Source organism: Myxocyprinus asiaticus, chromosome 6 (assembly GCF_019703515.2).
Source record: "Myxocyprinus asiaticus isolate MX2 ecotype Aquarium Trade chromosome 6, UBuf_Myxa_2, whole genome shotgun sequence".
Classification (NCBI taxonomy): Eukaryota; Metazoa; Chordata; class Actinopteri; order Cypriniformes; family Catostomidae; genus Myxocyprinus; species Myxocyprinus asiaticus.
This window is the reverse complement of record NC_059349.1, coordinates 2,331,674-2,352,112: the sequence shown is the minus strand read 5'-3', so window position 1 is coordinate 2,352,112 and position 20,439 is coordinate 2,331,674. Positions and strand designations below refer to the sequence as shown.

Here is a 20,439-nt window from a genome sequence, read left to right as displayed (position 1 = left end):
GACATATAGAAAATTGATTGTGTGTCAAAAACAAGATTATAAAGACCACATTCCCCATTAGTGCAACAATCAAACCCCGAACTTCCCCAGAACCAAACAAACAGAAAAAAGAAAAATGTGCGCATTAACCATTAGTCCATCCCTCTAAACTCAAACAGTCCATGTACGCCTACGAGAGTCCCCGCAACAACTTTGCCGTCGGATTGCTTGCCGTGCTTCTATACAAATTTTGAGACAAATCTGCATAACAGAAAATACTCTGTAAAACACACTCCAGCCAATATGCAGGATAAACACAAAGAATGTGTAGATTCATTCACAGTCTCGAAGGTGTGTTCCTCTGTTCAGTTTCCTCGGGCAGCCACACGAATGTTCAGTGAGCCGGCTGTTCATGAGTGCAGCAGATGACGTAATCATTAATAATAATTATAATTTATAATTAATAATAATTAATAATTTTTTTTATAATTAATAATTTTCTTTATTTATCACACATTATACATTTGCACATATACAGTGAAATTCTTCTTTTTCACATATCCCAGCTAGGCTGGGGTCAGAGTGCAGGGTCAGCCATGATACAGCGCCCCTGGAGCAGATAGGGTCAAGGGCCTTGCTCAAGGGCCCAACAGTGGCATCTTGGTGGTGTTGGGGCTTGAACCCCCGACCTTCTGATCAGTAACCCAATGGCCATTGGAATGTTACAGTAACCCAGTAACATTCCAATGGCCAGCAAAAAATACTCCACAAAACAAACTCCAGCCAATAGGAGGCATAAGTACAAAGAACGAGTAGATTCATCCACAACTGTCCCGAAGGAGTGTTATTCTAAAAAACTCCAGCCGCTAGGCGGAACCAGCACAAAAAGAAACAAAGAAGGCGCTCAGTTTCCTCGGACAACCAAGTGTATATACAGCGAGACGAGCTCACTCGGGGGTCACATGAGAATACATCAAATGGCTTACCTCATTGCCTCTATGAAAGACAATGCTTGTTGTGGGCAGGTAAATACTTTGCGGCCATCCTTAGTATCTATTCTCAACTTGGCCGGGAACATCAGTGCAAAAGCGATCTTCCATTGATGTAAGAGTTTCTTGCATTCCTTGAATCGATCACATTTCTCTCTTGTCGAATTCGCAAAGTCTGGGAACAAGAAAATGTTGTGATTCTTCCAAGAAAGCTTTCCTTTGCTCCTCGCCTCGCGCAACACGAGATCTTTATAGGATGATCTCAGAAATTTGGCTGAGGTCCTGTCTCTCTCAGCCAATCTCCGAGCCGGGACTCCGTGAGCTTGCTCGATTTCCAGCTTGTGGCCTGTTATGTCGAGCAGACTCAGGAAGAGCTCGTCTAGGAATTTTACTATATCTCTGCCTTCCTCTTGCTCAGGAATTCCAACAATTCTGAGTTTTTATTGCCGGCTATGATTCTCAAGGTCTTCCAGTTTTTCCAAAATGCATTCCAAATCTATCTTGGTCACTAGCGGGTTAGCAGCTAATTCCCTCTCCGATGACTCCAGATAACTGATCCATCTCTCGATGCCCCCATTTCTAGTAACCAACTCAGAGAATCTTGCTGTAATACATCGATCGATTACTGCGATGGAAACTAAATTCTCTAAGTCAGCAACAACTTTCGTCAGCATCACAGACATGTTGGACAGTTGACGCTGGATTTCTCCCACCGCACTGTGCAAACAGAGTCCCTGGTCTGCAGGCCTGTCAGAGGTTTCAGCTTGAGCACGTAAGTGTCTTTTAATATCTCCCGAGCCCGAGGATTTTGAATTCTTTGCCATGTTGACTTCAAAGAACAGATATGTAGCAGGGTGTGTCGAATCTCACCGGTTTATGACATAAAAATAATACAAAACTAGCAAAGTGCGCAGAGCTCGCCATATACACGTCTGCTCCTCGCATGGCGTCACATCAGGATGGCAAAATATTATCCAGTAATCATTGACTCCAGCTCAGATGTTTCACATTCAGACCAGATTACTTTTATTGTGCTTTACTGTGTGTATCAGAAGAGGGAAGCATAAAGGAGCGTTTCCTGAAATTTTTACCCATAAGCAGTGACACTGGTGAATCACTGTTCAATTTAGTTATTTCAGTTCTGACAGAGATGAACCTAAACACAGAGAACTGCTGTGGACGAGGCAGTAACATATTTGACAACGGCAGTAACATATCTGATGTTTATAAAGGTACGCAATTTTGCGTACACAAAGTTAACCCAGTAAGCCTGCTACTAACTGTCTTGTTTTCTGTCGTGCTGGTGTACACTCTATAGAACTGATCACAGACTGGGTGTATCAATTACACGACCATTCGTCCCCGACTGAAGTCCTGTACACACCTGGTATTAAACTTTTTGGGTGATCTGATCACAAGTGTACAAGCGAGACACATCATCGTTACACCTGGTCATATCTTTTGACAGCTTGTATTTGGATTTCGAGGGGAGAGCCTCTGATTTCATGAGGACTTACACCAATCATTATGTCTGTGCATTCATGAATGATAATAAAGCACAATAAAAGTAAAAGAAGCTAAAGCAAGCACTAAAAACAGCGCACAGTTTATCTTAATTTTAAGCAAACATCACTTTTAGAGCAGAATTCTGAGGGTTTTTTTTTTTGTTTTTTGTTTTTTTGTTACTGCAGTACCTGTGACTTAGCTTCTGATAATGTGGGTATTTATCATATCTCTGTTCCTGCATGTTGATATGAGACACACTGAAAGTTCTTGTATATATAAATGCATTCACTTTTTTAAAATTTCCGATCTGGCAGTTATTTCCCTTTAAATCCTCACATAACCGGCTATGTTTAAACTATTGTTTTATTGCTGTGACACTATGTGCCAAATTTCAGAGAGCCCGATTCCACCTGGTATTATGATTCGTCTGATCCGATCACATGTAGTCAGCCCTAAATACAGGTCTAAATGGGGTCTAAAACGTTTTTTGATCGGATCACAAAAAACACACACGAATGTGGTCAAAAAATGCATATGACCGCATCACATTTAAGATGTAAATGCTAATCTGTCCTGTATGCAGTGAAGCACCACCCCTCAACTGTCAATCTACCACTGAGCTAAAACAAGTTTAAACTTTGCCAATTACGAGCAGCTTTAAAAGGAAATAACCATCCGATCTGAAAATGTAAAAAAGCAAATACATACACAATCACGAGAGCTTCACGGATCTTTTAAAATGTGTCTGATATCAACACAGAAAAGAAGCATGAACACTTGAAGCTCCTTTAATACAGATAATCCACTAAAAAATTGATAATTCTGCTTGACATGTTGCGTATATCGTTTGTGCTTAGATTAAATTTCAACCGCATGTAGAAACAGTGCGCTGTTTTTTTGCGCTTTCTTTGTCTTTTCTGACACCATTCCGCTTAAATATCATGCAGTAAAACACTGACATAGTGACTGACGTATGTCATCATGAAACAGAGACCCTCCCCTCCCAATCCGAACACAAGTGGTCACAGGAGACGCATTTAAGCGACCAGGTGTAAACAGCCATGTGTCTCACCTGACCACATTTGATCGGCTCACCTGAGATGCATCATAATACCAAGTGGAAATGGGGTCTGAATGTGTTTGAAGTGGACAAATCTCAAAACAGTTTGATAAATACAGAAATTAAAGGGATAGTTCACGCAAAAACGAGAATTCTCTCATCATTTACTCACCCTCATGCCATCTCATATGTGAATGACTTTTTTTCTGCAATACACAAACAAAGATTTTCTGTTTCAGCTGTTTTGGACCAACAGAGCTGAAATATTCTTCTAAAAATGTTAATTTGTGTCCTGCAGAACCAAGAAAATCATAAACATCTGGGATGGCGTAAGGATACGGAAGCCTTGAACCGCAAGGTGTGAAAAAAAAAATTATGGTGAAGAAAATAAATAGTGTCTCAATTCCTTCCTGAGCCTAAGTCTTAATTTTTTTTCTCTCTTAAATTTTTTTTTTCTCTTCAAAACATAAAAAAATTTTCCCACTCAAAAAAAAAAAGTTTTTTTTTCTCTCAACAAATTGCATACGGTACCAACATTGGCCACCAGGTGCCAATAGCAGTAAACGTAATCTTATGCTTTTAATGCTTTCTCTGTTGCTATATAGCTGAATAATACATTTATTATTTATTTAAGGGTTTGCAAACTTTAATCAAGACAAAATCAGGTTACATATGTTTGATATGGCATTCGTTGTCGTGTAACAACTGGAGTTATTTTTTTGTTTGAAATTGTTGGTCTTTCTAAACCATCTATGCCATTTGCTCAGTGTTACATGGTGGAAGTGAAGGAATGTATTGAGGAAAACGGGAAACATGGGGAAATTATTATTATGTATGTGCTTTTGAAGTGTTAGGGGTACATCTGGTAATGTTAAAACACGGGTGTCGTGACCATTTTATATGTCTATGGTCGTGACGTTGTGTACAAAAGAAGTCCGATTTGATCTGATTTTGTCTTAAGGCAAAGCATAAGATTACATGTTTACTGATAGTGGCACCTGGTGGCCAAGGTTGGTACCGCATGCATTTTTTTGAAGAGAGAAAAAAAAAAACATTTGAAGAGAGAGAGAAAAAAAATTTTTTGAAGAGAGAAAAAAAATTAAGACTTGGACTCAGGAAGGAACTGAGACACTTTTTTTTCTTCTTCTTCTTCACCGTAATGTTTTTGGGTGAACTATACCTTTAATTCACATTAAGCGTTTTCTACCACAAGCAGTTCAGAATGTCCCCTCCGAGATGCTGTTGTATGACGTCACGAAAACGTGTGGCGTTCTTGGAGATTTGCAGAGTTACTATAAACATTAACTTTTAAGCTAATAAAATCCATCAGTGAGTAAAATAAACGCACCAGAGTTTCTGTATTATATGATGTTTAGCACACGTTTGCAGTGACGTGAAAAACGGTAAACGGTCTTCTCTATTTATACTCATAAACCTGTCAAAACTACTGCCATTGTAGTTTTGTTTGTTTCTACATTATTCGAGTATCGGACAATAGACTGCCGCATGTTTGAAAACCGGATCAAGTAGGAATATCCAGCATCCGACATTGAATAATACGGGCTAACTGCATACACGTACATTAGAGATTAAACAGTGCTGTAAATAAGAAGTGAGTAGAAGTATGTAAATTGAGATTCATGTTTATAAATGCTGCATTATTCTCATCATCCTAAACGAAGACTTGTTTCAACACGAACAGGAATAACTCCAGGTGTTACAACTGAGATCTGCGTGATAAATCATTGTAAAATGATGTTTATTAAAGAAGAGAGTGAGGACATGAATTATCCAGAACCATGCAGTTCAAATGCCATGAAAGATGAAGATACTGAGGAACAAAGAGGTTTGTGCCCATTCTTCATTATTGTCTGTTGAGGAAGATTAAAGTATTAAAGTTTCAGTCTGTTCACCAGAGATGATGGATGATGATACCTAATGTTATCTATGATGGCTGTGTAAGCAAGCATTTCTGTGGGGTTCTCCTCCATTTAATGACTAATAAATATGAAGCAGAGTCAGTGTTTATTATTAAATGTAATTTTTGTTCATTGAAGATGGCGTGAATATATAATAGCAAAAATGTGTGTACCCCTGGACATAAAATTTGATCTGATCTTAAACTATTTCTCAATAGATGGTGTGCTTAACCCAAACAATGATACGTGTTCATGTCTTTATTGAACATGCTGTGTAAACATTCACAGTGCAGGGAGGAATGTGGACTATTGGGGATTTTGAGCGGAGTGAGGAGCGGGTTTTTAAAAAATCGCAGCGTCATTGTTTTCTCTCGCTCCAAGTGCGCTCCACTACAGGCAAAACACCTGTTAACGGACCTTAATTCACCACGTGTTAAGTAGTGTTAAACACTATTGACATGAAGGAAAGATGGAATTTCTGATATAACCAGAAAGAATGTGATAATAATAATAATTATATATATATACACTAATTTAAAATTTAGCGGCACTTCCAGCGCAAAGGTTACTTACGCTTTCTGTTTTCACGCTCCCTATTATTGAGTTAAGCTTGCGTTAAACTTAAATACATGCTTGTGTCTCATCTCTTTATTCTTTCAACTGGCATATAGTGAAAATTAATGATGGGATGGCGAATGAGAACACAAGTGGGGAGGTGATTGCCACGATCAAAGGTTTGTTGTGAAATCCTAAAAGACGTGTCCAAAAAAACACGAAGATAATCCGTTCACATGTGGAGAGAAAATCTAAAGGTCAGTAATACACATATCCCCTATTAAATATTTTGAATAATCATATCAACATTCTAATCTAATGCATCTCAATCTTAACTGTAGACTATTATGTCCCGCATTAAATATAACTGAACTTTTAACGACGTAAAACACCAACTGAACTAATCAACATGTTAATATTGCTTAGTTTGACTTTAATCCATTGCCATCTAAATTTATTTTAGTGCGGTAGGCTAATTTATGCGTTATACATTTGCAGATGAAGAAGCTCAGCAAATGCGAATAGAGGAAGATTTAAAATTCAAACGCTAGTATTTCTAAAAGTGAACCCTGCATTAGACATATAGTTTTGACAGTCTTATCTAGGTTTGATTAAAAAAAAAGTGTAGAACATTCTGAGAATGTATTTTTTTCGTTCACAGAATTATAGGGCAAGGTTAATTAAAAGAAGTGCAATAATGGAAAATAATAGGCAATAATTAGGCAATAATACATAGGCCTAATAATGTTTTATTTATTTATTTATTATTAATTTGATTTAAATAAAAATGTATTAATTTGATTTAATTTAATGTTTTGTTTTTGTTCTGGTAATTTATAAATTTTTTTCATTTGGTGATTTATATTTTTAATTTAATGTTTTATTATTATTATTTATTTTATTTTATTTTATTTTTATTTTTTTTTTATTTTTTTTGTATCTAGCAATTTATTTAATTGATCAAACCCTGCTGATATGTTTCAAAAGTAAGCTATAAAAATTATTTAATTTAGTCTTGGGCTAATGTTAGTGTTCTAATAAAGCACATTGTAGCTTTTCTTCTAGTATTGTATATTTATTTTTCATTTAATACACCTTCTGCATGGAAGGTTGTGATATTAAAAATCATACTGAAATAACTTTACAATGGAGAGGTAGTTAGGCGCTAATTTTGCCATGGAGCGAACACAAAGCGGGGTTTCTCTAATCTACCAGGAGCGCAGAGTGAACGAGGAGCGGGAAATGGACAACCCAGAGTGGAGCTGGAGCAGAGTGATTAAAGAATGCTCTGAGCGCGGAGGGGAAATTGTTGCCGCTCCACTCCATTCACATACTCTGCATTGAGCTCAGTGAAGTGAAGCACCATATTGATAGGCCTGTAATTAGGGCTGCATGATAACGGTTAAAATGATAATCACGATTATTTTGCTCAAAATTGTAATCATGATTTTTAATCACAATTACTCTGTCATTTGAGAATTGTTTCTGTTAGAGGAGTGCATGATTTGGACAAGATAAAAATCTGTGTTTCCACTGCTTAGCCAATATACAATTTCTTTCCAAAAACTGGTTCAGTTGTTCAATTATTAATTTTCCTAAAAGTTTTGATAAAACATAGTTTTGAAAGAGGCCTGTAATTATACATAATTATACAAAAAAATCTCCACCTTTAACAAAGGCAGATTTTGTGAGAAGTATTTTTAGTAAAAGTAAGATTTAAAAGATAAGCCTAATACTGTTTCCACATCATCAGTAAGATTAATTCAGTTCCATTCTTACTGGTGCAGATCGTGATGAAACACTTGTTCTACAAAGTGTTTTCTGTCTCATTTTAAAAGAATCTGTGGTCAAAACGTAGGGCACTTAGTATTCCTCGCAGCAGCAATGACACAGTGATCACTTACATCATTGCCAAATAGACCTATATCTGTGTATTTATGAGGAAAATAAGAATCACACATAGATTTAAAATGATCGGAGACAGAAGACAGCCAATCCCAATTGAGATCACCCTCAAATAGAACTTCCTTAAAGTCCCGTCTTGATAGGTGTTGAGTTAGTGAAGTTAGAGATTCAAAGCTTGCTGAAGGGGATCTGTATCAGCTAGTCACTGTCAAAGTTGCATTCTTTGAAATCTCAACATTCAAACTGTTTGCAAAATGATGATGTAGCTACCACCCTGGAATGGAATTTATTATTTATATAAATTGCAAAACCACCACCCTTCCTAGGGTGGTCACATCTAAATAATGTGTAACCCTTAAAGGAATAGTTGACCCAAAAATGAAAATTCTCTCATTATTTACTCACCCTCATGCCATCCCAGATCTGTATGATAGGGTGACCATACGTCCTCTTTTTCCCGGATATGTCCTCTTTTTCAGACCTTAAAAAATGCGTCCGGCCGGGATTTCTAAATTTGCGAAAATGTCCGGGATTCGGCTTTAGTTACATTATGATGTGCATCTGGTCTAATACTTCATTGTGTGTGCACGCATATTTGCATTGCTTTAACCCCTCTTTGTAAGTCCCGCCTTCTCGCACACCAATTGGTCAATTATAAGACGCTTGCAGCAACTATTGGCCAAATTCCTGCCTGTCAATCTCTCCGCGAACGAGCAAAGCGCTGTTGTGTTCGGCATCAAACAGTTGCTTGACAGCAGCAGCAAATGACAGCTGAGTGGAAACAATGCCCAAACGAAAGTGCAAATTTTCCCATGCTTTCATCCAGGTCGAGATCCGTGGGAAGCAGAATGTATGACATGTAAAGCTGGCACTTATGTGTCAGTTGCTAATAAAGGTGCAAGTGATTTAGAAGCACACATTAGCTCTGCGAAGCATAAAGGGTCAGCAAAAGGTGAAAGTTCATCAGGTAAATTAACAGACTACTTTTTGCGACCAGGTAAATTTATCGCATTGCTTCATTTTCCAGGGCCATTCAAAATAATAGTAATAGTAAATGAAGGTACACTCATGGCATCAAATATTTTATTTTAGTACATGGACATTCAAAAGAATGTTGGACATTTTTATTTATTTATATATATTCATGTTATGCTAATAGAGTGTCTTTTTCACTGTATTAAAGTTTGCATTCATAGTAACACTGTTTTGAACCCTATTATTCCATCCCACCCCAATCCACCCCCCCGGCGGAAAAAAAAAGGTGTCCTCTTTTTGGAAAACCAGAGTATGGTCACCCTAGTGTATGACCTAGTGTCTGCAGAACACAAAGATTTTTAGAAGAATATCTCAGCTCTGTAGGTCCTTACAATGAAGGTGAATGGGTGCCAAAGTTTTGACACTCCAAAAAGCACATAAAGGGTGCACAAAAGTAATCCATAGGTGTGGGTGAGAAACAGATTAATATTTAGATGAATTTGTGCTTGAAATTCCTCCTTGCCCAGTAGGGGGCAATATGCATGAAGAATGTGAATCACCAAAAACACAAGAAGAAGAATGTAAAAGTTAACCCTTTAAAGCCTGAGCCCAAAATTCCGAAAATTCCATTCTGTGCCAGAATATATTCATATCCATTTTCATATTACATTCATATTCATATAACATCACACACCTGAACTGTATGTACCATATTGAAGAGAAGAACTAGGGCTTTTAAATGATATAAATATATGTATGATTATTTAAGGCTAATCATCCTTTATCAATAAGATTTCACACAGCAATTTTTACAAAAATCTTCTCCAGCCACCATACTTCATCAGATAACTGCATTTTCAAGCATTTTAATTACAAGCTAGAGGGAAACTTAGAGTGTATGAAATATACATAATTTTGTGGGCAATGTAGAATAGCAGACAGATTAGAAATATAATCTAATGTTTAAAAGTTATGACCATTCTAGTGATTAGTGGGAAAATGGAATAAAACAAACATTTAGAATGTTAAGATACATTTCACATGACCACTCCTCCAATACTCCTTTTGAGCACCTGTAATAATAAATTGAGATTGCATCTGAAATTGAAGGACACAAACACTGAAATATACATTTTATGTGTTCAATAAAACAAACACTTTATTTAATTTGAACATTAGAATTACACATGAATTACACAGCAAAACATACAAAATCAAACTTTCGAACTATCTACAGTAGATATATTTTTAATAAAGAGTGCAGGAATAGAATATATATAAATTCATAAATACTCAACTGCAATACCTGTGGAGAGAAGAGAGGGAGAAAAGAGGGGAGGGGGAGGACAACACCAGTAAACACAGTCCAACCTAGGCTTCTTCGCGAAACTGGTCACACTCAGCTAAGTGCCAAGTCTGAAAACAGTTCCTATCGCGAACCAAGCAAAGTCTTTTGCCATTACATTCCGGCGTGCAACAAGCTATTTTAGTTTTATTTTCAGTCCTACTTTTCCGATAGCATAGCCAACATCTCTTAGAGGACTCTTCAAATTTAGGGACATGGGCTGTGTGGAGTGATGACGAAGGAGGGACTACGGGCTTTAGTGTATGCAAAGGAAAACTTGCGTGAATATCAGTACCTCCCAGCTGACGAGCCAGGTTTTTTCTGAAATCTATCGGGGTTAAGTTCACCGGTCTACATGAATGTGTTGCCATTACTTAAACAATATGAAACTATTGTCTGTGAAGTGGGAAAAAAAAAAGAGTCTTCCACCACTTCTGAGTTTTTTGTAGGACATTGTAAGATTTTATCATTTGGTCTCACCTATCAGCACCGCCCATGTTTTTATTATAATTGTTGATGACAGTGGGCTGGAGGACTACTTCTTTTGTCCGGTTGCCATCATTTTTTACAAACCTAGTCATTTCGGTTGAGCCATTCGCATTGTGGAAATTGGAGAGGCATGTAACTGCAAGCGTCCTTCCAATGAATTACAAGTATATTCCCCTCAATCCTACACCACCTCATATCCCCACGAGCTGTCTTGCGTTCCCATCTTTTGATGTCTTTAAATTCTGCAGGAAACAGTTTATGATTCACCCTGCATGTCCCACAGGCATTAGTTCCCATTTCTAACAACTTAACCATAAGAGCTGGGGACGTGTATATGTTGTCAAACCAAACATTGTGGCCCTGGTCTTTGGTGGCCAAGTCAGTGACACGCCCATCATGACTACCTGTGTAAACATTAAAGACGAGAGTATACCCCGAGTCTGATGTTGCAATTACCCATAATTTAAAACCCCACCGAGTAGGCTTGCCCTTCATGTATTGTTTAAATCCTGACCGAGCTTTAGACTTGACCATACGTTCATCTATTGCGAGATTTTGGTTAGGCTGAAAGAGCTGCTGGCGTTTTTGTTTGAGGTGGTCCATAAGTTAACGCAACTTCCTAAGGCGATCCTGATTATCCTCTGTGGTAGGGTCTGCAACATGTAGAGCTGCTAAAAGAGCCTTGTAGTGCTCACGCAACATAAATCCCCTCGCCCACGAGCCCTGAAGTGACTTGGTTCCCCAATGATGATGGGAATCAGGGAGAATTGAAAACCCTATGTAAATGAGCAACCCAAGAAATTTGTAAAATTCATCGTGGGTCACCTCCATCCAAGCTCCTTGGTAGCTGGAATATGACGGACGGTTTAGGACGAGCTCCCACCCGTGACGGTTTGTAAAGCTGCATATCTCAGCAACTACAACCTGAGTAAAAAACAGCATGAAAAAGTCAGTTTCTCAGCCTGACGTACGCTACCTAAGTCAATACCGAATGGATGGCAAGGCTTAAATGGGAGAGGTTTTGGTGCCTGTGAATCGATGTCAGAGTGCGAGGGATAAGAAACAGAGTCAGGGAAGCGTTTATGCTTTCTAGCTGACTTGGGACCTGTGCGAGAATGGCTAGCCATACCCAAAATAATAAGAGTGACAGTGTTAGTGTTACTGTGAGTATCAGTCATATGAGAAATGGAAACAAACAATACATACACATTCATACATACCCAGTTGATGGTCTTGGCTGGGAATCAGGTTCCATCTCATCCTCCATCTCCTCGTGGTCCGGGTCTTCTTGCAGTGGTTCCTGGTCCAGCAGATCTTCCTCCTGTGTGCTCATGCCCTCAAAAGCAGGGAGCCATAGTCTTTCCATCCCTACAGCAGAAAAAAATACACAATTGGTAGCCAGCAGTGTGTTCTTCACAAATCCATACACTGAATAGTCACCAAAGGCTTGCAGACTATCCAGAATGTCCAACTGCAGACAGCCCTCTCCCACTTTCCTTGTGAACAGGAAGCTACACACAATCTAAAATCATGTCTGTGTGATGGATGGGTAAGGCTATCTGCTAAATTATAGAAAGATATCTACCATTTTTTTTATTACATGGGAAAATCAACAAGCTAGATAACTTATCTAACTTATCTAACAGTTTCCAGGCAGGTCTGAACAGCGTCTGCTCTGTGCCTCACATTACCTCAGGCGGATTTTTCACAAGCGACAAAATTGGCAAAAAAAGTTGTTGATATTTAGTTAAAAATGTACATATTATTGCTAGTTAATGTTAATTTAGCAAGTTTCACAGAAACTGCCAAAAAAACATTTATATAAAAAGAAGAGGCTCGCCGATGACGGTCACGTGTTTTTCCAAAAAAAAAAAAAAACAATTAGCTAGCGCAAATAAATGCTTCGTAACTAAAAATGTTTGACTATCTTCCACAAGCAACGAAATTGGCGAAAAAAGTTATTGATATTTAGCAAAAAATTTACATAGTATTGCCAGCTAATGTTTATTTAGCAAGTTTCACAGAAATTTACTTTAAAATAGGCTAGCTGCCTGTCCGATGAACGCCAAGTCATGTCATTTTTTCCAGAAATAACTAGCGTTACTCCTACAAATAAATGCTTCGTAACTAAAACGTCTGTCTTTCAATAGACAATATTGACAACACTTGTTAAATAACTTGTCTTACCTCGATAGATCGCCTCAGTTTTCAATATGAAGCAGAAAGTCCAACATTGGAGGTAATCGCCTGGGATATCCTCTCTGGCTCTGCCCAGGCAAATGGAGGATGACGATGACGATGATACATTTATTATTCACGCCCAGTAACCCCTTAACCAATCATGTGTGCTTTTAGCTTATATTGTCATGAGTATCTGGCAATTTTCAGAAATAAAATCAGTGATTGGACGGCGAAGATATTGAGACATGGGAATAATTGTTCCCAAATTTGAATGCTCTTCTTTAAAAGGCAATATCCTTAACTGAGATGTATAACCAAGTTTCAGAAAGTATAAGAAAATCAGCATCTGTTGAGTGAGCCCAGATTCGGACTGAGTCCAGTTTTGGTAGCAAGCTACGCACATTTATGTGAATAAAACCTATTTCAGACCTAGATATAAATCCTCAGGTGTACTTGTACATTTTATTGGGTCCAGATTTGGATGTACATTCCCAGATAATAATAAAACTAGAATAAAATGCCGTTTAACTGATTTAAATGATATAGTGGTACTTGCTTTTACAGTTTGGAAACTAGATATCTTATAATTAGAGAAAGCTAAAAACCAACCATATAGGTCATACAACTTGCAGGGGCGAATTAAGGTACTTGGGGCCCATGGGCTAACCATTCCGCAGGGTCCACCTGCAATGAACATGTGCTACACGGATGGCTTTCACGGTTGTGCACCGTCTCAGTGTTTAAAACAGCATCTCCATGCTGAGCGCGTTAAGATGCCTTCCTCCCACAAACATCGACGGCGGATAATGGGGTGGCGGACACCATGAAATGGGCCCCTAGGCTTCAGCCCATGTAAGCCTGTGCAATAACGTGCCCCTAACAACTGGAGAAAATGATGTACTGTATGCATTAATGGGCTTTTGAAATCCAATGAGAATGCTCGGGTGGAGTAGAATCCCAGGACGTGCCAAAATAACTGGGTAAAGTCATCATGAAGCCACTTCTTGCTTCTTGTAATATATTTCTGTAATAATTTAGCTCGTGGAATTGCTATACGATCTCTAGCCTTTATTTTTTTGGCAGAAAACTGAAGGAAGTTTGTGTTGTTGTTGTTTCAGTGTTTAGTTAGGAAGGAGGAGCGCAAAGCTGTTGTCAGCTCAAACATGGTGAAATGCTCTAATATCCTCTTTGCTCCACACAAGCCATGAGGTTACTTTAGATTTGTTTGGAAACTTGTAATGGCCAAATGTGTTTGGATTTATGTAAATGTGCAACCAAAGTAAATCTGGAACACTTCAAATATAACGCAGTTGCCGCACGTTAGCGACAAGCACAAACCAAACTCAAAGCACGGCTGTTCTGTGTAAAACACACAATAATATTAATTTCATGATCAAGCACAGAACCACTCTGAGACGCTGGAACACCATTTCATAATCCTCGTATGTACAGAGTATGTGTAAAACAACACAGATCAGAGCGACACACATACGATACTCTTAAACATCTGCTGCTCCATATTTCAGAGTGTGCTCAAATGTGAAACAGTGATTATTTTTCAGTATTTTTCAGTTGACACCTGTCCTCTTTACCTGTCTGCCACTATTTTATACACCCATCTCTGCATTAGTATCAAATGCTTTCTTTAAAAAAACATGTATAAAAACATTTTTCATGATTTTACTGATCGATTCTTTTCTTTTCACAAAATTCATAAAAAGTACAACAGATGGTAACTGGTGCATTTTATGACCATGCATGCAAGCATGTCAGCTTAGCATTTGCCTCATGAATGCAGAATGTAAATGTTACAAATTATGTATTATCTGCTGCATTTATATTATTTTAAATGATCATGGAGTTGTTAAAACAGCTTCTTTTACTGATCTCATGTGCATTCTGTTTATAGACTGAGGCAAGAAGTAATTGACATTGGTTAATGTTTTACATGCCACGTCTGGACCTAGCAAAGTGTTCACACTGCATTTCAAAATGCAGCTATAGTTAAAACAGGGTTATCTTTTAGTTATTTACTGGTAACTAACTGTATCATGTGATGGTAAGTATAGATGTATGTAAGCAAGCATTGACAAACTCAAATCATATACCGTATATAGTTCAAGAAGTAAAATAACTTTGGGGGAGACCAGACTCACGGTGGGGGCTTGTTCCCCTCTGACTAAACAGCATGAATATAATGACAATATTAATTATTTATGTGCAGTGCAAGTCATGGTTTAAAATTAGTAAACTAAATAAGTGTTAAGGGGCAATGTTTAAACAAAGAGATTGTATGAACTGTAAGATTAATTACTAATATCTTTTAAATCCATCCTGGATTAACTCTTGAAGTTCACATAGATCCACTGTCCTTCATTATTTGGCTGATGAAGGCTTTAGTTGGTAATTAATTTATTATCTATGTATTCCATTTTAAAAGTGTAGTCCATCCTTTGACCAAGGTGATGCAGGCAGAGATCAGTGACGTGCATCACAGTTTGACTGGCAGCGTATGGCAGCTCATTTTGGTGAGGCCCATCTTAAGTCCATCTTAAGTCCAAGGTTCAGGCGGTGGCCAATTAAGTATCCCATGTCTTACAGTTGGATTTGGCATAGATTCATTGTCTGTGAAGTCCATTGTAGTAGACTGGAATGATACTTGGCTGGCTCAGGCTGCAGTTAGTCGTCCTCACTCAGCAACATTTAGTAGTGGGAGTCAGACATTAGGCAGGACCGACGCTGGATCTGGCAGGCTCTGGTAACCTCAGGATATGTATCCCAAGGTTAAGACAGGGAAACAAATAGAATAATATTAGCATAGATAGCATTCACTTTAAAACAGGATTGGAGAAAATGAGAAGTGTTTCCAGTTCAGGCAGACCTAACTAACCAGCATAAATATGAGTTCATGGACAAATTAGGTGTATACCTGGCTGAATAGATGAGTCTTTAGTCTAGACTAGGGCTGCACCTAATGATTATTTTTTTCCAATTAGTCGATTAATCTAACGACTAATTTGCCGATTATTCTAAAGATTTTTTATAATTATTACTTGATTAATATAACAATTAATTAACCCAAAATAAATATAAAAAACTTGTCTCATTAATATTTCAATATTTTATTAAATCATCTTCTCTTAAACACAAACAAATGTACAAGAAACAAAGTGTGCACTGCAGGGCATTATTCTGCAACAAAAAACCGTGTTACTATGAATGCAAACTTTAATACAGTGAAAAAGACACTCTATTAGCATAACATAAATATATATATATATATATATATATATAAATACAAATTTCCAACATTCTTTTGAATGTCCATGTACTAAAATTTGATGCCATGAGTGTACCTTCATTAACTATTACTATTATTTTGAATGGCCATGGAAAATGAAGCAATGTGATAACAATTTTACCTGGTCACAAAAAGAAGTCCATTAATTTACCTGATGAAATTTCACCTTTTGCTGACCCTTTATGCTTCGCAGAGCTAATGTGTGCGTCTTAATCACTTGCACCTTTATTAGCAACTGACACATAAGCGCCAGCTTTACATATCATACATTCTGCTTCCCACGGATCTCGACCTGGACGAAAGCATGGGAATTGTTTGTGTAATTCTTCTGTAAATTTACACTTTCGTTTGGGCATTGTTTCCACTCAGCTGTCATTTGCTGCTGCTGTCAAGCAACTGTTTGATGCCGAACACAACAGCGCTTTGCTCGTTCGCGGAGAGATTGACAGGCAGGAATTTGGCCAATAGTTGCTGCAAGCGTCTTATAATTGACCAATTGGTGTGCGAGAAGGCGGGACTTACAAAGAGGGGTTAAAGCAATGCAAATATGTGCTCACACACAATGAAGTATTAGACCAGATGCACATCATAATGCAACTAAAGCCGAAATTCAGAAATCCCATCCGGATGCTTTTTTAAGGTCCGAAAAAGAGGACATGTCTGGGAAAAAGAGGACGTATGGTCACCCTACGTTAGCAGCGGTACAGAAATGACTTTTAACATGGGGGCGATGAGGAAACATTTAGAAAATCAATTTAAAGTGACTACTACTAACAGAAACACGTGTTGTAATACTAATATGTCATGCTTGCGTGGGGACAAAAAGTAAACAGGACTTACGGTGCTGCCTTGCTGCCGTCTTGACAGAGTGCTCTGGGATGCTTTCTGTGTCAACATATAAGTACAGGTGCATCTCAATAAATTAGAATGTCGTGGAAAAGTTCATTTATTTCAGTAATTCAACTCAAATTGTGAAACTCGTGTATTAAATTAATTCAATGCACACAGACTGAAGTAGTTTAAGTCTTTGGTTCTTTTAATTGTGATGATTTTGCTCACATTTAACAAAAACCCACAAAATTAGAATATGGTGACATGCCAATCAGCTAATCAACTCAAAACACCTGCAAAGGTTTCCTGAGCCTTCAAAATGGTCTCTCAGTTTGGTTCACTAGGCTACACAATCATGGGGAAGACTGCTGATCTGACAGTTGTCCAGAAGACAATCATTGACACCCTTCACAAGGAGGGTAAGCCACAAACATTCATTGCCAAAGAAGCTGGCTGTTCACAGAGTGCTGTATCCAAGCATGTTAACAGGAAGTTGAGTGGAAGGAAAAAGTGTGAAAGAAAAAGATGCACTACCAACCGAGAGAACCGCAGCCTTATGAGGATTGTCAAGCAAAATCGATTCAAGAATTTGGGTGAACTTCACAAGGAATGGACTGAGGCTGGGGTCAAGGCATCAAGAGCCACCACACACAGACGTGTCAAGGAATTTGGCTACAGTTGTCGTATTCCTCTTGTTAAGCCACTCCTGAACCACAGACAACGTCAGAGGCGTCTTACCTGGGCTAAGGAGAAGAAGAACTGGACTGTTGCCCAGTGGTCCAAAGTCCTCTTTCAGATGAGAGCAAGTTTTGTATTTCATTTGGAAACCAAGGTCCTAGAGTCTGGAGGAAGGGTGGAGAAGCTCATAGCCCAAGTTGCTTGAAGTCCAGTGTTAAGTTTCCACAGTCTGTGATGATTTGGGGTGCAATGTCATCTGCTGGTGTTGGTCCATTTTGTTTTTTGAAAACCAAAGTCACTGCACCCGTTTACCAAGACATTTTGGAGTACTTCATGCTTCCTTCTGCTGACCAGCTTTTTAAAGATGCTGATTTCATTTTCCAGCAGGATTTGGCACTTGCCCACACTGCCAAAAGCACCAAAAGTTGGTTAAATGACCATGGTGTTGGTGTGCTTGACTGGCCAGCAAACTCACCAGACCTGAACCCCATAGAGAATCTATGGGGTATTGTCAAGAGGAAAATGAGAAACAAGAGACCAAAAAATGCAGATGAGCTGAAGGCCACTGTCAAAGAAACCTGGGCTTCCATACCACCTCAGCAGTGCCACAAACTGATCACCTCCATGCCACGCCAAATTGAGGCAGTAATTAAAGCAAAAGGAGCCCCTACCAAGTATTGAGTACATATACAGTAAATGAACATACTTTCCAGAAGGCCAACAATTCACTAAAAATGTTTTTTTTATTGGTCTTATGATGTATTCTAATTTTTTGAGATAGTGAATTGATGGGTTTTTGTTAAATGTGAGCCAAAATCATCACAATTAAAAGAACCAAAGACTTAAACTACTTCAGTCTGTGTGCACTGAATTTATTTAATACACGAGTTTCACAATTTTAGTTGAATTACTGAAATAAATGAACTTTTCCACTACATTCTAATTTATTGAGATGTACCTGTATAATATTACAACTGACATATGCACAGACAATGAGGTGAATGCACAGCTAAACTTGTTGCATCATTAACTAAGTTGCATGCCCGATACGTAACTCGCATTGTGAACAGACCATTGACATACAGTTGTGCTCAAAAGTTTTCATACCCTTGGAGAATAATATATGTACCATTTTTAAAGAAAACATGAGTGAGCAGGCAAAATACATTTCTTTTATTTCTTATGGGATTCATATTCAACTGTAGGTTATAACAGAATGGCACAATCATAAAACAAAACATGGCAACAATGAAAAAAAATGAAATGACCCCTGTTCAAAAGTCTGCATACCCTTAGTTCTTAATACTGTGTATTGCCCCCTTTAGCAACAATGAGAGCGTGCAGTCTTTTGTAATAGTTGTCTATGAGGCCGCAAATTCTTGCAGGTGGTGTAGCTGCCCATTCGTCTAGGCAAAATGCCTCCAGGTCATGCAAAGTCTTCTTGCATGAACCGCACGTTTGAGATCTCCCCAGAGCGGCTCGATGATATTAAGGTCAGGAGACTGTGAAGGCCACTCCAGAACCTTCACCTTTTTCTGCTGTAACCACTGGAGGGTCAACTTGGCCCTGTGCTTAGGGACATTGTCGTGCTGGAAAGTCCAAGAGCGTCCCATGCGCAGCTTTCGTGCAGGAGAATGCAAATTGTCTGCCAGTATTTTCTGATAACATGCTGTATTCATCTTGCCATCAATTTTCACAAGATTCCCCATGCCTTTAGAGCTCACACACCCCCAAAACATCAGTGAGCCACCACCATGCTTAATAGTGGGGATGGTATTCTTTTCACTATAGGCCTTGTTGACCGCTCTCCAAACATAGCGCTTATGGTTGTGACCATAAAGACCATTTTGGTCTTGTCACTCCAAATAACAGCGTGCCAGAAGCTTTGAGGCGTGTCAAGGTGTTGTCGGGCATACTGCAACTGGGCGTTTTTGTGGCATTGGCAACTCGACCATGCAGCTCATTTTTGTTCAAGTATCATCGTATTGTGCTCCTTGAAACAACCACACCGTCTTTTTCCAGAGCAGCCTGTATTTCTCCTGAGGTTACCTGTGGGTTTTTCTTTGTGCAATCCGAACAATTCTTCGGCAGTTGTGGCTGAAATCTTTCTTGGTCTACCTGTCCTTGGCTTGGTATCAAGAGATCCCTGAATTTTCCACTTCTTAATAAGTGATTGAACAGTACTGACTGGCATTTTCAAGACTTTGATATCTTTTTATATCCTTTTCCATCTTTATAAAGTTCCATTACCTTGTTACACAGGTCTTTTGACAGTTCTTTTCTGCTCCCCACGGCTCAGTATCTAGCCTGCTCAGTGCATCCACGTGAGAGCTAACAAACTCATTGACTACTTATACACAGCCACTAATTGCAATTTTAAAAGCCACAGGTGTGGGAAATTAACCTTTAATTGCCATTTAAACCTGTGTGTGTCACCTTGTGTGTCTGTAACAAGGCCAAACATTCAAGGGTATGTAAACTTTTGATCAGGGCCATTTGGGTGATTTCTGTTATCATTATGATTTAAAAAGGAGCCAAGCAACTATGTGATGATAAATGGCTTCATATGATCACTATCCTTAAATACAAGATTTCACAATTTCTGCCAGGTATGCAAATTGTTGAGCACAACTGTAAGTCTCTAAAGTACAGAAAATGTATCGGTCTCAAAAAGCACAAATTCAGTAACTAAGTATACTCCTATTTCAGGAATTGATTTCAGGTTT

The 20,439-nt window shown here is 38.4% G+C and overlaps 1 protein-coding gene across 8 annotated transcripts in view; it reads left to right on the top strand.

Moving 5' to 3' along the window:
- The window catches only part of LOC127442895 (zinc finger protein OZF-like), a 221,907-nt gene that overhangs the window by 131,382 nt on the left and 70,086 nt on the right, over positions 1-20,439 (top strand). For 2 of the 8 annotated variants that reach the window (XM_051701249.1, XM_051701251.1), the window contains exons 1-2: positions 4,791-5,146; positions 5,237-5,380. The exons of 4 other annotated variants lie outside the window; for them this stretch is intronic. In XM_051701249.1, the coding sequence (XP_051557209.1) occupies positions 5,287-5,380 (94 nt within the window). In that variant the 5' untranslated portion in view covers positions 4,791-5,146; positions 5,237-5,286. Of the gene's footprint in view, positions 1-4,790; positions 5,147-5,236; positions 5,381-20,439 lie in introns of those variants that run through there. 2 more of the 8 variants (XM_051701238.1, XM_051701244.1) reach the window with 1 other exon arrangement.